Source organism: Nematolebias whitei, chromosome 11 (assembly GCF_014905685.2).
Source record: "Nematolebias whitei isolate Nwh7 chromosome 11, NemWhi1, whole genome shotgun sequence".
Taxonomy (NCBI): domain Eukaryota; kingdom Metazoa; phylum Chordata; class Actinopteri; order Cyprinodontiformes; family Rivulidae; genus Nematolebias; species Nematolebias whitei.
This window is the reverse complement of record NC_056508.1, coordinates 38035621-38051852: the sequence shown is the minus strand read 5'-3', so window position 1 is coordinate 38051852 and position 16232 is coordinate 38035621. Positions and strand designations below refer to the sequence as shown.

General features: G+C 37.2%; 1 protein-coding gene across 1 annotated transcript; it reads left to right on the top strand.

The window, feature by feature from the left end:
• The first annotated feature begins 704 nt into the window (after positions 1-704).
• arih2 (ariadne homolog 2 (Drosophila)) lies at positions 705-14785 on the top strand. The gene is made up of 15 exons (XM_037684965.1): positions 705-817; positions 4650-5140; positions 6255-6322; positions 6786-6858; positions 7116-7257; positions 8448-8569; positions 8935-9044; positions 9352-9469; positions 9643-9693; positions 9963-9984; positions 10492-10643; positions 12226-12369; positions 13547-13615; positions 13777-13902; positions 14012-14785. Exons 2-15 carry the CDS (start codon positions 4883-4885, stop codon positions 14081-14083), a joined length of 1527 nt encoding a protein of 508 aa, XP_037540893.1. The 5' UTR covers positions 705-817; positions 4650-4882; the 3' UTR covers positions 14084-14785.
• Positions 14786-16232: the final 1447 nt, after the last annotated feature.

Here is a 16232-nt window from a genome sequence, read left to right as displayed (position 1 = left end):
CAATATTATAAGTATTGAAGATGACTCAACTTCAACACCAAATTTTAGCTGGATCATGAAATATTTTGCTAACAGACTATAGGGTTGAGTCGAACAGTTATCTCAAAGTTTTAAGCAAAACCTTTACACATTGTACTGAGCCTGGAGTACCTGTTGCGAATGGTTCTCCGCTACAACCATGAATTGTTTTAGAACAATATTTTAACACTATTTAGACACTTTTCAGTTTTCTAAGGTGAAATGGCTGTGTCAGCCATCTTGGGTTGGTTTCAAGTTTTATCAAAATAGCAAGTGGTTCATTTGAAAATTTTAATGGCAAAATAGTAAACAAATGTCTAGCACAATTTGTTAGTGCTCAGGTAGAATCAGCCATAATCAAACTTAAGATTTAAGGTCAAAATCTAAAAGAAAGTTAAGTCTGGTCCTCTGGACATTAGACTTAACTTTTTTAGATTTTTTCTACCTGGAGCATGCATCAGGATATTAAAGTCAAAATCTTTTAAACTGACTAAATTATAGCCACTTTTCAATTTTTGCTCTTTTTTTTTAAACTTCACTCAGGACACCTATACTGCAAATAATTTGGTTAAAAACTGTATTTAGGATAGAAATACTCAAAAATGAACTTTTATGTGAGATTGCTTATATTTCTTTAAAGCGAGAGGAGGGTGCGTGAGAAAGGCGGACGTGACGTAATTGATAAGCACCTCTGTAGCCGTTTAGCTTCCGCCTAACTGCCAGCCGAGTCAAAACTCGATTCCCCCACTTCGCTCCCGTTTTTTTCCACAGCCAGTTGAGCTAACGCTGCTCTGAAAAGGTAATTGCTTTGGACTTTTTCAAACATGAAGTGAATGCAGCAGTAGTTTAAATGTCCCTGGATACACCCCAGCTGCAGCGGGCCTAGTTGTTTACATCTCAATCCCCGGAGTGGAGTAGGTAGGTGAGACTCGGAGGTTTAGCTGAAGGGGGTGATAAGAGGGGGTGCCTACTACAGTGTTACTTTATTGTATTAGAGTAAAAGCAACTTTCGCCTGAAAACTTTACCAAGGCTATTAGAAAATAATTCCGCCGTGTAACCCGTCGTGGTCACGCATGGGTTTAGCATGCTCATACTTAACTGCTGATAACTACTAGCATGCATCAGGATACTAGCATGCTAGCCAGAAAGCTAACCCTGCTAACAAGTCAAACAGTCACTCTGTGGATTTGACTTTATTTAGCTTTTTCGTCGAGGTCGAACCGAGATGCCACTGTTCAGAGTCGTCAGAGAGTTTTCACGCCCCCTAAATTCAGTTTAGTACACATCATTTGAATTTACCCATATTCTGTTATCTAATCTGTTTTGATTGAGTGGCTGTATTAAATTAGCCTAGCGAGATCTGTGTCACCCAGTTTGCAGCCTATTTTTAAACCGTGGACCGGCAGACGGAATGTGAGCAGATCCGTCTGTTGGCTGCCTGGCTCTGGGAGGCAGCTGGCAGGCTTCAGCTGCATTATCATGCTCTCTCTAAATCAAAGATATGTTAAGAAGATGGGTCTTGAGCGCTGACTTAAAAGTCAATAGGCTGAGCTCTGTGTTGACTGAAAGGTGCATTGCTCCATGAAGTTGAACTAGGCACTGCAAGCGTCTGACGGCCTTACCATCATTTTTTCATTTAGATTTTGGAACATCCAGGAGAAAAGTGGTATCTGAGCTGTGACTGTTGAGGGACGAGTTGATTTCAAAATTGCGAGAGAAGAAAAGTGAATACTGAATTCTGAGTGTTGACAACCAAGTGGCTGACTAGCTATTTGTCTGCATTTTGAGTTGTAAGTATTTGAAAATCAGACTTTGTGTGCACGGCTTGCAAAATTGCATTTTTGGACAAGCACACATTGTCCTCTTCAGCATTTTCTCTAACCACATCCCCCATGTTTATGATTTAATCTGCTGAAGTGTGCTTTTGAAATAAAGAGTCTGATTTGGAGGATTAAATAAATATCAGCATGTTTTGTTGTTGTTTTTTTAGATCTGGATATTTGCTCTCAGAAAACAGTACTCGTGCAGGTATTGAAATTCAGCTCTAGATAGGTTGGAGATGCCTTCAATTTCTTTGTAACTATTTGGGGAGAAATGTTCTCACACAAATATTTTGAACATGTGCAAAACTCAAGAACAGGGCTCTGTACCTCTGGCTGATTCACCGAGGTTTAGAATCCCACAAATGTCGTAAGACATCCTGGAGACATTAGGAGACTCCCTCATGATGAATGTGTTTGTCAACTAGTTGCAGCTCAGTGAGATGCCATAAACTGATTGGTAGAGTCACAATGCTCTACCTGGTGTATAGATGTTAAGATCAGTTAAATACGGTGGGGCAAGACCATTGAAAACCTGAAAAATTTATAGTAAAACTGGAAAAAAAGTTATCTAAAAGTAAACAGGAAGCCAAGACGTATCAAAACCGGTGTTACGTGTTCTCACTTCTTTGTACCAGACAGAAGATGGGGTTTGTTAGAGATGCAGAGATAACTGGTCTAAACCAACATTCAGGGAAATTCAGAAGTCCAGACATGAAACGACTGAAAGTATGACCTTTCTCAGAATTTAACAATGTTCAGTCAGGTCATCTGGACGATTTCTTTTTTTTTTGTTGCTGAGACACTTTATCCTTCATCCAAAGGACTTCTACAATCTGATGAGCCACCAAACAAAGCTGATTCCCACAAACAGCATACTTCATAGTGGGAAAAAAACAGTTTGCTGGTGCTAAGATGGCCTCCGGGGCCCACCCTCTCCCCCGTCAACTCCTCTGTCATGCCGGTTTCCTCCCACAGACCAAAAACATGCATGTTAGGCTGATTGGTAACTCTAAATTGTCACTAGGTGTGAGTGAGAGTGAATGGTTGTTTGTCTTGATTATCTCTGTATGGCCCTGTGATGGTCTTGCGACCTGTCCTGGTGTCCCCGCCTTTCACCCAGTGATTGCTGGACATGGGCACCAGTGACCCCCGTGACCCAAAATGGAAGAAGCGGGTAAAATATCATGGATGGATGGATAAAATCAAGTCATCTGGACGGTTTCTTTTTTTCCTTTCTTTTTTTGCTGAGATGCTTCGTCCTTTCTTTTTTCTTTGTCCTTTTGTTTTTATAAAAATAATTTAAAAAATCGTCCAGATGACCTGACTGAACATTGTTGGATTGTATACCTGGATTGCTGAGCATGAACTTTGGTGTTTTGAACCACTTTGGCATGACTGTCTCTGAGGAGAGGGCGGGCCCCAGAGGCCATCTTAGCACCAGCTGTTTTTTTCCCACTATGGAGTATGCTGTTTGTGGGAATCACTTTTGTTTGGTGGCTCCTCAGATTGAAAAAGTCCTTTGGATGAAGGATGAAATGTCTCCGCAAAAAAGAAACCGTCCAGATCACCTGACTGAACATTGTTGGATTTTAAACCTGGATTACTAAGCATGAACTTTGGTCTTTCTCAGAATGTTTAGTAGGGATAAGTGACTTCTCTTTGGCAATAGGTCTGAATTGGAAGAAGCTGGATTTGATAACTTAGTTTATCTGTTTATTCAACTTAGTTTAGTTTATTTATTTATTTATTATATGCAGGTTAACACAAGGTCAGCAATGCAATGACATGTTCAGGATGAGAAGAACCGATTAGACTAGCTAAAAACAAAAAACAAACAAGAAATACTAAAGCATACAATAAGGGTACAAAGAAAGTAACAAGAAGTGAAAAAGAAATAGAATATTTATAAGGTCTAAAAGAAATATAGTAAACAAAAACATGGTAGAATATAACGGGTCAAGTAGTAGGATGAATTTGTATAAATAAATATTTCACAGGTAGTAATATAAGCTTAAATGCATGTGATATATATTTCCCATAACTAGCTTATACCATACTACACAGGCTGTGTGACAGGTTAGTTTGTGCACAGATTATGAGTAATACTGAGATTAATTGAATTATGATGGTATACAGGCACATAGTGCAGCAGCAATAAAAATATTAGGTGTCACAGATGTGGCTTAGTGCAATGCTGTTGTCAGTTGTTTAGTGTTATCAAGATTTCTGTAATCTGACTGTCTTTGAGTATTATGGTGCGTGATAGGAGGTTCCTGTATTGTTTGCCTGAGGGTAGTAGACGGAAAAGTCCTTGTGCTGGGTGGGTGTGGTCCTTGATGCTGCATGCTTTATGCAGCTTAAGAGCTATCATGTTCAGGTTTCTAACAGCGGAGCAACTGTACTGAGTCAAAAGACCCAGAATGTCTGAAGTTCTAAATAGAGATTTATATTTACTAAACCAAATAACTTCCGATTCATTTTCAATAAGATTAAGAAAGCTTAACTTTGTGCCATAAATGTTACGATATATAACAACAGTAGCAAGTGGCATGCAAAGAAAAGTCAGTGTCTTCACGCCACACTATCCTGTGAATATTTCACATTTGGAAACTAGCATTTTTAATTATTTAAAGGACATTCTAGCTTGTTTTGCAAATTTTCTCTGACATGTTCAGCTCTGCTGCCTTAGTATTTGAACTTGCAGACACTAGCTGAAGCAGAATCAACAAGTGAAGACAGTTAACAAGTATCGGTAAATACATTTATTTTGAATGCAAAGTTATTCCATATTCTCTTTCTTTCCTCAGATTTCCAAATGAGTGACGGAGAGTGTAACTTCTTCTGCTTCTTCCGCTGCTGCTGAGCGCACTCTGTTGCGCCTCAGTCAGACAGGAAGACAGGGTGTCTCTCAGCACTGACACCAGGTGGAAAGTGGGAGTTGAAGCTTCAGTCAACCCATTTAATCCACAACTGGACCACTTGAAACTGACAGGTAGGCGGCTTTGTCTACCTGTCCGGGTGATTCATTTAAATCGGCTAGATGTCTGTGGACATGAACAGCCAGGCATCTGACAGCAATGAGGAGGACTTTGGAGTGAACTCTGAAGAAGACGAGGATGAAGACGATGGAGGAGAAGAGGAGGATCAAAATTACTATTATGATGGAGTGGCCAGTGACGTGGAGCAACAGGGCGCTGATTCCTTTGACCCAGAGGAGTATCAGTTCACCTGTCTGTCGTACAAAGAGAGTCAGTGTGTGCTGACGGAGGAAGTAAATACTGTCGCCGCTGCTTTGAAGGTCAGTGCAGCTGAGTTATATTTCCTTTAGAAGGGTCAAAAAATAAGCGAATCATAATTGACTAGTGTGTCAAAGCACCGTTTACTCAAAAGACAAAAAGATTTCCTACAGATTAATGTGAGAGGGATAGGGGTGTTGTACACCAAGCCAAGTTGGTGAATATCTTTTTTAATTTATTTTCTAAGTGTAGCATGCCTTTGGTTCTGTCAGGTTTTGAGTTTACTGTTTATCTGTCAGTAAAATCTGCCTGTTTAGATGTTTAATGTATCATCATTGCAATAGAAATGAGTTGAATTTTAATACTGCAAATCAGTGCTTGGACTGCAGTAAATTATAGAACATTATTTTCAAATTACTATGCATTAATTTTCTGCACGCTAATATATTTAGTCAGTTCAACAGACTTACTGGTCTTGATGCCTATGCCTGGTTTAGATGATGGTGATGCCAGAAGAGAAAGTGAGGAGTGAAGAAAATGTGTGTTTATTGCAATCAATATTACCAGTGCAATATAGAAATATGAATAATAATAATATAATAACCTAATAATAATATAGTAATATATAATAATAGCACATCACAGGTTTTTCATAAATATTGTGCTGCTTTAATGTACATAACAGTGCATCTTCTTTTTAAATTGAAAGATGGGTTTTTGATTATTTAAAACAAATGAAAAATAACCCAATAAAGTAGGTTAGAGTAAATGATAGACTGCCTTCCTCAAAGTCATTTGCAATGGTATTTCCCTCATTTTAATAATTCATAAAAAAAGAAATGGCTGTTTAATACAACATAGTAAATATAGGATGTATATGTTTAAGGAATTTTTGGAACGTTGTTTTAGTTGTTTGTTCTGTTTCACCATTTTATAACTTTAGCATATCATAAATGTAGTTTGTTAGCAATTTGACACTACTTTATGCTTCTAGGAGAACTTGAAAGATCACCTTGAAAGTGTCCTTGAACGAATGAACCTTGCATTTATTAAAGTGTAAATACTGTCACACTTCATACCTTTAGTGTCATGTTCGTTTGCATTTTTTAAATCAGATTGTGGTCCTGTTCACGAAGTTTATCTCTACTTTAAGCCATGTCCTTCTTTTCCTTGCAGGTTTCACCGTCGGTAGCTAAACTGATCCTGGTGCATTTTCACTGGCAGATTTCACAAATTCTGGACAGGTATTTATTTCACTCCCTCACAGATTCTGTATTTACTTGTCTGCCTGTGGATTTTTTTTTTTTTTTTTTTTGCTTCTGCACTGCACCCAACTATTACACTTTTTAGTATCCTGTATCCAGCTTTACTTATTCCTCTTTTTCTTTCTTTACTTGTATACTTTAAAGTGTTTGAAGACTTATTTGTACTGATTTTTGACAGTGTTGAAAGTCTGGAATCTGATTGTATTGGTTAAAAAACATGGACTTTTGCAGCCAATAAAAACTGTTGCCCTCCCTGAAAGACTGGTAGGGTAGTAGAGGGGTAGTAACTCAGCATTTCAAACATTTATTTCTCTTTGTGACATTTACCGGTATCTATTAAATGCAGTGATTTTATGCGTAAACTTGGTATCATTTCTCAGTCAAGCATGTTTAACCTCTTTTGTTATTCTTTCAATTTCTGGTTCTGTTGATTTCCACGCAGATGTAAGTCCAACTCGTCTCTGCTTTTGTCAGAAGCTCTGGTCCAGCCCAGCAGTATGTGCAGATTAGTCACTGTGAGTTAAACTTGTTTTATTTCTACTTTTTTGACACGTTTACTTTAGCACTCGTTTGCTGAAAAGCAATGTCAAATTTAAAAGCAACAGAAAATCATAGTGCTCAAAAAAATTGATTTTGGTTTGCTTAATATAAAATACTACTGTTGGATTTACATTTTAAAGTTTAATAAAAAAAATTCTAATTAAAAAATAAATATTGTTAAAATGTTACTGGTTTAGTTTAATCATTATGTTTTTTCTTGTGTGTGTTTCAGGCTCCTCAGACCCTCCAGTGTGGTGTGTGTCTACAAATTGTACGGAGAGACTCCCTGCTGGCACTGCCTTGTCAGCACTCCTTCTGCAAAGCATGCTGGGAGCAGCACTGCACCGTTCTGGTCAAGGATGGTATTGGAGTAGGTGAGTACTATACACACAGTTTGTGTGTTTTGTGTGCATCTCTGTCGCCAGAGCTGGGGTAAGAGTGACTGAGTTGCAGTTCTGTTTGATGTTGTGTTCATTCATGTCCACGTTTCAGATTTTATGCACTGCCGTCTATATTTCAACCTCATGTATTTAAGTTTTTAGCTGTTGCCTTTCTGCAGGCTTTTTTCCTGAGTGGTACTTTAATATCCATCCACCAGCAGTTTTACTGACGGAAAACACTGAACCTCCAAGGTGTTTGTACATAGATGTTTTTTTTTCACCTTGTGTTCAATATGACAATTCCAGAAAGACTTTAAAAATAGGGATTTGATGTCTTCCACCTGGTATGAACTTTTACAAGGAAGGCATGTTGCTGCAGCAGCCTCGTGGTTATTAGTATGTGTCTGAAAGAGTGTGCTTGAGTCAGCAGGATAGCAGATGAGTGTGTGGGCGTCGGCATGAAGTTATTCAGTGAACTGTGTGTGTGGGGGGGTTGGGGCAATGGAAGATATACAGTCTTACCTTTCTTAAGTTGTAATGATTTGTAGGACCACGCTGATATGCAGCGTCTCTGTGCTGCTTCCTAAAGGCCTTTCTGATAAAGTCGATCCACATAATCAGAGTCTGAGTCTGATAAGTGTCTCTGTCGGCTGCACCAAGGACGAAGCTGTGATGGAAGAGAGACCCCAGTCTGGTTTCTAGAGTTACACTGGTCCAGTCTGCTTTAACCAAACACAGCTACAAATAGACTTCCCTTTGGCAAAGCATTTAAGTTTATTATACAATATGTTTACACATTAATTATTCTCAACATTAAGTTGTTAATCCCATCTCACATATACAAACAGAGTCTGAACATGATCCAGCAAGGGACGGAGTGTTGCCTCATCCATCCAGTTCCATTGTTGTCAACTCTATAACTTTGTTGCTCAATTTTGAACTCAACAGTTCTGATATATTTGTAAATTTTCTCAAGGCCTTTTATGTGGTGTTTCATGACCCCCAGTGGGGGCCCAACCTCAACAGGAATCATCTTGTTGAAAGTAATGTTGTTGCTTAAAACTTTTCTATGTAAATATTGACAAGACTTCAACCTGTACAGTTCAACCTGAAGTAGAATCTAATTTAGTTGAAATCACTGCCATTTGTTTCCCCTGTAATAATACAAACATGTTTGCGTTCAGGTATCTCGTGCATGGCTCAGGACTGTTCCTTGTGTATGCCAGAAGACTTTGTCCTGCCACTGCTTCTTGGGGAGGAGCTAAAGGACAAATACAGACGCTATCTCTTCAGAGATTATGTTGAGGTGTGTGGCCGGCTCTTTGTGTACTAAATCTGTTTGGTCAAATGATTAGTCAAAGCCTGAATATGTAACAGCTGAATTAAGATTTCAGGGATTTGTTGGTTTGCTTGGATTGACTTAATTCAACATGTTTTGTATTAAGTAATTTTCTACATTTATTTATTCATGGATAAATGGTGGTTTAAAATACTCTGTATGTTGTTAACACATAAAAAATACATAAAAAGTTGAACATTCTTTCTCAGAAATGATGCAACGTTTGGATATTCCACAGAATACAAGAACAATATTTTATGAAAACATTTTGAAGTAAAAGATTGGTCTAAGCAGTTTTTTCATGCCGTTCTTGCCTTTTTTTGTTTTTGCAGAGTCACTTCCAGCTGCAGTTGTGTCCGGGTGCAGACTGTCCTATGGTCATCAAGGTGCAGGAGCCTCGGGCGCGCAGAGTTCAGTGTAGCCGCTGCAATGAAGTTTTCTGGTAGGAAAAACACAGCAAGGAACATTTGTTCTCATGTTAAACAGGTGTTATCCTAACATCATAAAACCCTTTCCTGTTTCCACCAAAGACTAGAAGGCTGTAATAGATGTTAATAAAAACAGAACACATTGGAATGTGTGAATATTTTAATTGAAGCCTGATTTAAATTATACATGAAAATGTTTTTACTTTTCAAAAATGTTTATTTTACCGTTTCAAGCCTGCTATGTCACGTTTTGTACGAAGGCTGAAAGTTTCACAGTTTGCAGAAATGCAACAGTGGATGTGTTTGCTTTCTCTGCCTCAGCTTCAAGTGTCGTCAGATGTACCACGCACCCACAGACTGCGCAACAATTCGAAAATGGCTGACCAAATGTGCAGACGACTCGGAGACTGCAAACTATATCAGCGCACACACTAAAGATGTACGACGGCTGCACACATACTCACACAGCTGTTTACATACCCGTTGTTTACTTTAATCTTACAAATGACATTTTTTGTTTTATTATTATTTTTTACTTCACTCACACCTTTCTGTGTAGTTTGACCACAGCTGTGATTTAAATAGGAAGCTAAATACCGTTTTTTCTTCTAGTGTCCAAAGTGCAATATCTGCATTGAAAAGAATGGAGGATGCAATCACATGGTAAGAGCTGAAATCACACTTTGACAACACACGAAATTCTAAAAATATTTAGTCAGACTCTGGCTAAAATCTTTACTTTTTTTTTCGTCATAGTTTTATTAATGTACCATTTAGCAGATTTGTTCTGATTTTTTTTATATATATCAAACTAACTTTGTTCTCCCTCCATTGTCTTGTACTTGTTGAATTTAAAGTGATTCTTTGTGGTTGTTTATGCAGGTTAAAGGTTCATTATTTACACGTCCTTCCTGTGTGTTTGTTTGTTTCAGCAATGCTCCAAGTGCAAGCATGGTAAGTTGTTGATCTCACAGTTTCACACCTCCTGAAAGGAGTCATGAGGAAAAATATGTCGCACACAACACAAATCGTTGTCAAAATTTCAGTTTTATATAAGTTTTTTTTTGTTGTTGTTTTTTTTTCTGATCACAAAGAAATGCAATAAATTTGATTTTTGGGTTAAATAAATTTAAATTATATTTTTTGCATTTTATCTCTTATCAAAGCTTTTATAGGGGCTTATATTCAAATGGATTATTTAAAAAAACAGAAATACTTCCTAAATATTTTTTTTTCAGTGTGTGATGTGGTCCACATGTCAGTTTTCTCATGAAAACTTAAATAAAAAATGCTATAAAATCAAACTATTCTGTTGTCTGAAGAGCTTGAAATGTTGCAGCTGTACACTGAGCAACCTAAACGGATCTTGTAAATAATTTTATTTTCATGTTTATTTATTTTAAATACCATACTAAGCTTGTGCACAGAGTTTCTGAAGGTGTGTGTTCTGTTTTCTGAAAGACTTCTGCTGGATGTGTCTTGGAGACTGGAAGACTCATGGCAGTGAATATTACGAGTGCAGCCGCTACAAAGAAAACCCAGATATAGTCAACCAGAGCCAGCAGGCTCAGGCCAGGGAGGCCCTTAAAAAATACCTCTTCTACTTTGAAAGGGTGAGGTGTTTTTTTTTTTCTTTCTTTCTTTCTAAAAGTTAATTATAATTATGGCTGCACAATATTAGGGAAAAAAAAACGTGATGTTTGATATTGTTTAATATTACTATGACTATATCGATTGCGACAAACCCACATTTTCCTCAGTCCTAACTTTCAATTGTGTTTTAAACCAGGCGTCGACTTCAAGACCAGTAAAAGTCTGTTAGAATAACCAAATATAATAATACCATGCAGGATATGAATACATAGTACTTGAAATATAATGGTCCAAGCCGTCCTTTGCAATACTGATATTGCCATGAAACTAAATTTGCAATTAATTGTGCAGCCTAAATTAAACTTCAGCATTCTAAATGTAATAATTGGTTGAATGTTTCAGAGCCTGAAAGAGATTCAAGAGTGAAACTTTTAGAAACAGAACTTGTACGTGTTTATTCTTTTATTTTTTTTTATGCCTGTGTAGACCAGCAGATCGTGATCTTTGATCGTAACTCATTTTGGGCCTGCTTCACAGAGCTTCTTATGCATTGGCATCTAGTTACTCTTTCACCTGTGATGTTGTAGATGGCGAGCGTCTGTAATTTTTTATCTGAAGTAGAAATGGACAACTCTTCCTCAAGCTGTGGACTTGATGGATTTATTAAAGAAACGGCTGAAGACTCATCCTTTTAGACTGACATTTGGAGAACTTTAGCCTGATTAGCATACCTATCTTATTTTTTAACTTTGATTTTTTTCCCCCTCATTAATTTATTTTATTTTTGTGTTGTGTGTATAAATTTAATGTGGAGCATCTTGTAATTCTTAAATGGGTCCTATTTAATTGTAATAGACTTACGTTACTACGTTTATGTCAATGTGTTCAGTTTGCGCAGCAAAGTGATCCCCACAGGCTGATACACACAGTGAGCTTTACTTTACATATAAATATTATGTAATAATATACTATTTATCAATATACAAGGGGAATGGTGGCACAGAGGTTAGAGAAGGTGAGCCTGTGATCTGAAGGTCGCCGGTTTGACTCCCCCGACCGACAACATCAAAATGTGGGTGGAAAAGTTGAAACACCCACACCTGCCTCCACCACATTTTTCTTACTCTGGGCCCTTGAGCAAGGCCCTGAACCGCCACCATCTGTTTCTAAACAGGTCTCTCTTGAAAACGAGTCCTTGTGGCTCAATGAGACTACCTATATGTATAAAGATTAATTAAAATAAATGTGTGTATCTGGACGAAGGTGGACGTTGTAAAAGATTGCATAATCTTGGAAAATTAGATATAAATGTTCAGGTTACACAGTCATACATCTGTACCTTTATTAAAATGTTGAGAAACTTTGTAAAGATTAAGTTCACTGTTAACCCCTAAATGTATATCCAAAAAAGTTCAATCTGGTCCTCTGGACATGCAAAAATTTTTTTTTTGCATGTCCAGAGGACCAGATTGAACTTTTTTGGATTTTTCTACCTGGATTATTGAGCATGCATCAGGAGACCCTAAATGTATAATTTTGTCTTTGGTTCAGAATGTTAAATTTGTTATTTGTCTTTCTTTTTTTTTTTTTTTTTGCTACAAGTGGGAGAATCATAACAAGTCTCTACAGTTGGAGGCTCAAACGTATCAAAGAATCCAGGAGAAGATCCAGGAGAGAGTAATGAACAATCTGGGCACTTGGATCGACTGGCAGTACCTGCATAATGCTGCAAAGCTACTAGCTAAGGTACTGTGGAAACCAAACACGGACAGTGAGTTTTGTAATTGTGATCGTCGGGCAGAAAAGTAATAATAAAAAAATTTAAAAAAGTCCAGGAAATTTTTTTTCAAACTTGTAAACATTAAAACCACCAAGTTATTATTTGATTTTCAATTACTTATTGCTTCATCGAGTTCTTTCAGCCATTAATAATTATATTGGCCTAAATGTAAAACTAAGATGCATAATGTGGTCGTACAAAAGCTAATTTGGTCAGTTGGTCATATAAAACATGACCAAGCTTAAAACGCTTCATCAGTAAAATTTATGTAATTTAACCTAGGCCTGTTGCGATTAACAATAAATCAATTAATCGCATGATAAATGAAATTATTTACCTCATTTTATTGGCTTTATTGTTTCTTCACGTCTCTCTCTTTCTACTGGACACTGGATGACAAAAGGCTCAACTCCAGTGCTCTTCACTGACCCCTCCCTTTCTCTTTTTTCTTTAAAATCTGTTTTAACCGTCTAAAATCACGTTTTTGGATCGATAAAAGCAGCCTAGTTGAGAAGCTAAACTACGAGCTAAGCTAACACGCCAACCTCAGGAAAAAACTCCGTCTTGTCAAAGCTTCAAAATTCATGGTTGAAACCCGTGCCTTCGTGTAAGAAGTTGTTTTTCTTCTGCAAAAAATCTTAGAACTTGTTTACTGATTTTTTTTAAATTAAAAGCTTTGTGTGAAAAATGCTATGCTAAAGAGCTCAAACCACACCGAGCATCCGCCATTTTGAGAACCGAAAAAAGGAAGTAGAGACAGCCCATGCCATGTCAAGGGGCCTCCCTCCCATTTTTCTTAGAGACACTCTGCTCGCTCCCTCACTATCCATCCTTCGGTTCAAACAGTCTTATACTGCCATCTAGTGGTCAATAAAAGCACTACACTCAAAACATTTTTTTTTTCTTAAATTTGACAATAATTACTAAAACAGTAGTTGAGAATTTACAATTATATAAATAATTACTAATTATTGTCAAATTTCAAACAATATTATCGTTTATCGTGATCATTTCTGCGACAATTAATCACCCAGCAAAATTTGTTATTGTGACAGGCCTAATTTAACCTATTGTTGTCTATTCTTTATTCTGTATCCAAATATTCAAAACTTCTTCCAGAGCATGTGTTTCCTCTGTTTCTAGTGTCGGTACACGCTGCAGTACACCTACCCCTACGCCTATTACATGGAGTCAGGCCCACGCAAGAAACTGGTGAGAAAAAAAAACTTTTTCATGGCAGTTTTTCTATTTTCTATCACGCGCTTCTGCCGTGATCTTAGTTTGTTCATCACTCTCCGTCCAAGTCTTGCCATCTTTGTTGTCGTTGAGCTTTGTTTCAACAGTTGCCATTTTAATTTGTTTTCTGTCTGCAGTTTGAATACCAACAGGCCCAGTTGGAAGCAGAGATAGAAAACCTGTCGTGGAAGGTGGAGCGGGCCGACGGCTACGAGAGAGGTGTTGTTGGAGGCGAGGGCGAACTCAGCGCCAGTGACAGAGGGGTAAGGGTGCACGTTTATGAGAAATTGGAAGACTATAAGTTGAAAGAAATTGAGGAAAGCTTAGCAGAGAAATATTATGATTTTTTTTTTTTTTTTTTTTTTTTTTAAGGATCTGGAGAATCAGATGCACATTGCTGAGCAGAGACGACGCACGCTGCTGAAGGACTTTCACGACACCTGAGGCTCCAAACGCGACTGCAGTGCACCAGCATCTCCCTCCGAACTTTCTTCCTTGCCTCCGACCTACGCTTCCTTCCATGATGGCCTGTCATTGCAGTCATACTGACCCCTCCCTTTGTTTCTCTTTTTCACATGCTTGTTTGCTTCTGTTCTGTTTTCTCGCCTCTCACTACTACAATGCTGCAGGGTCACAGAATATCACAACTTTATCACCCCCCATAATTTAATTTCCTCCTTATTTACACCTCTGCATTTCTGCGTCACATCCGCGGTGGTTACACTTATTTCAGCTCCACATATCTGATCATGTGGGTCAATGTTTCAGGTCTCAGGGCTACAAGCAGTGGATTTTCTTTATTGTGACGTTTGCATCTTATCTGGTAGATATTCTCCAAAGTTACTCCTGGAATCGGTTTAAGAAAAAAGAAGCTTGTGCTATTAGGTGGATGAGGAAGATGTGTGAAAAGTTATCACCTTTTTTCTTTAAGGTGATTGTCATATAGTGTATTTGTTGTTTTAAATAAACCATAATGACTTACAGGCACAAGTCACATGTATTAGTCACTTGTTCCTTTATAAACCAACATAAAAAAACAGTTGAATTTTTTAATAATAAAAATGAATAGTGATGGATGAAATGATTTCCTCAGAAGTAGCATAGTTTAAATTTGTTTACAGTAACTTGCAGCCCTCGGCTTGTTTCAGCTACTAGAATGCTGCTTCTGGTTTTGTCTTGTTTTCAGCCAGTTTGGGTGCATTAAAACATAATGATCAACAAAACCTGGGTAAATGTATAAATAAAGGTTGATTGAAAAAAATGTGATACAATTGCTGTTTAACATACTGACCTGAAAGTTCTGCATTTTTATTAAAAACTTAACCTTAAACAAATATAAAATTTTGAATTCCTAAGAGTAAATATAATTTGTTGGTAAATGGTAGCTACAGTAGTTTAGATTTTTAACCAATGTCTCTTATTGATTTCTCCCTGTATTTGGTGTTACACCTGATCTAAAGGTGCTTCTTCTGCCATTCTGGCTAGAACATAGTTAACAAGGAATTAGTCCCATTATTATTTTTTGTTTTATTTTTTTATGTTCTGATACTGATATTGTTGCTTTATTTTGCGAGGCAAATTAAAATCCAAGCAAGGCTGAATTACTTCCATTCAAGTCTAGCATTGGCACCTCCACTGATCAGATAAAGCTGTTTTTAACTCTACGAGTGTAATTCACGAGTGCTACAGGACTTCCCACCGACATCAAGATGGGACACACCAACGCACTCATACGCAAACACTCCTCATTCACCGTTAGTTTGTCTCCTTCCCACATCTCATGCGCTCTCCTTTCTTTAGTCTTCCCCCTCATTTTTTTTTCTTTGTTTTTTCCCTTCAGCTCATGTTGCTCACTTTTCTTCTGGAAAATGGCTGTTGATCATTAAAAAAAATGAAAAAAGGAAAAAAAATCGATGTAATTTTCAACGGTTGTACATTAATACAGAAATAGAGTTACTGAAAGTTTTTAAAACTAGACCCTGTTTGTGGTGTGTTTATTTCACTCACGCTCTGATCAAACTGGCAACCCATTTTTTTTATCTTATTTTATGTAAAGTAATATCTCACATTTCCGACATAAAGTGTGAGCATGATGTAAAAAATAAATAAAAAATATTCCTCCACATATATACATTTTAAAAAATGTTCCCTTGTTTCATGTTACAGAAATCCATACTACTTTTTACAGTTGTTTACATCGTCACCACTCCACCTAACTATCTGTGTGTGACCTAGTTTATCACAAATAATGAAGTGTGTGTTGCTGATGGCAACTTGAAGTGTTCACTCGTACTGAACATGTCGGGCATGCTCACTTAGTATAAAAGAGCTCCAAGGGGGAAAAAATAGCCCTAAGATCTTCCAGCCCTAGACTTTCTCAAACGAATATAAAATAACTAATAAAAAAAAAACTTTTGATTTTTCATACATGAAGTAAATTAAAACTTAGTCTTCACTACCATTTTAAATATTTCAAATAACGGTAGTGTGCCATCTAAGATCAGGACTTTAGTGCAGAGCCAAAAGAGTAAAATGTTTCTGTTAATCTTTTAAATTATATATATATATATATATATATATATATATATATATA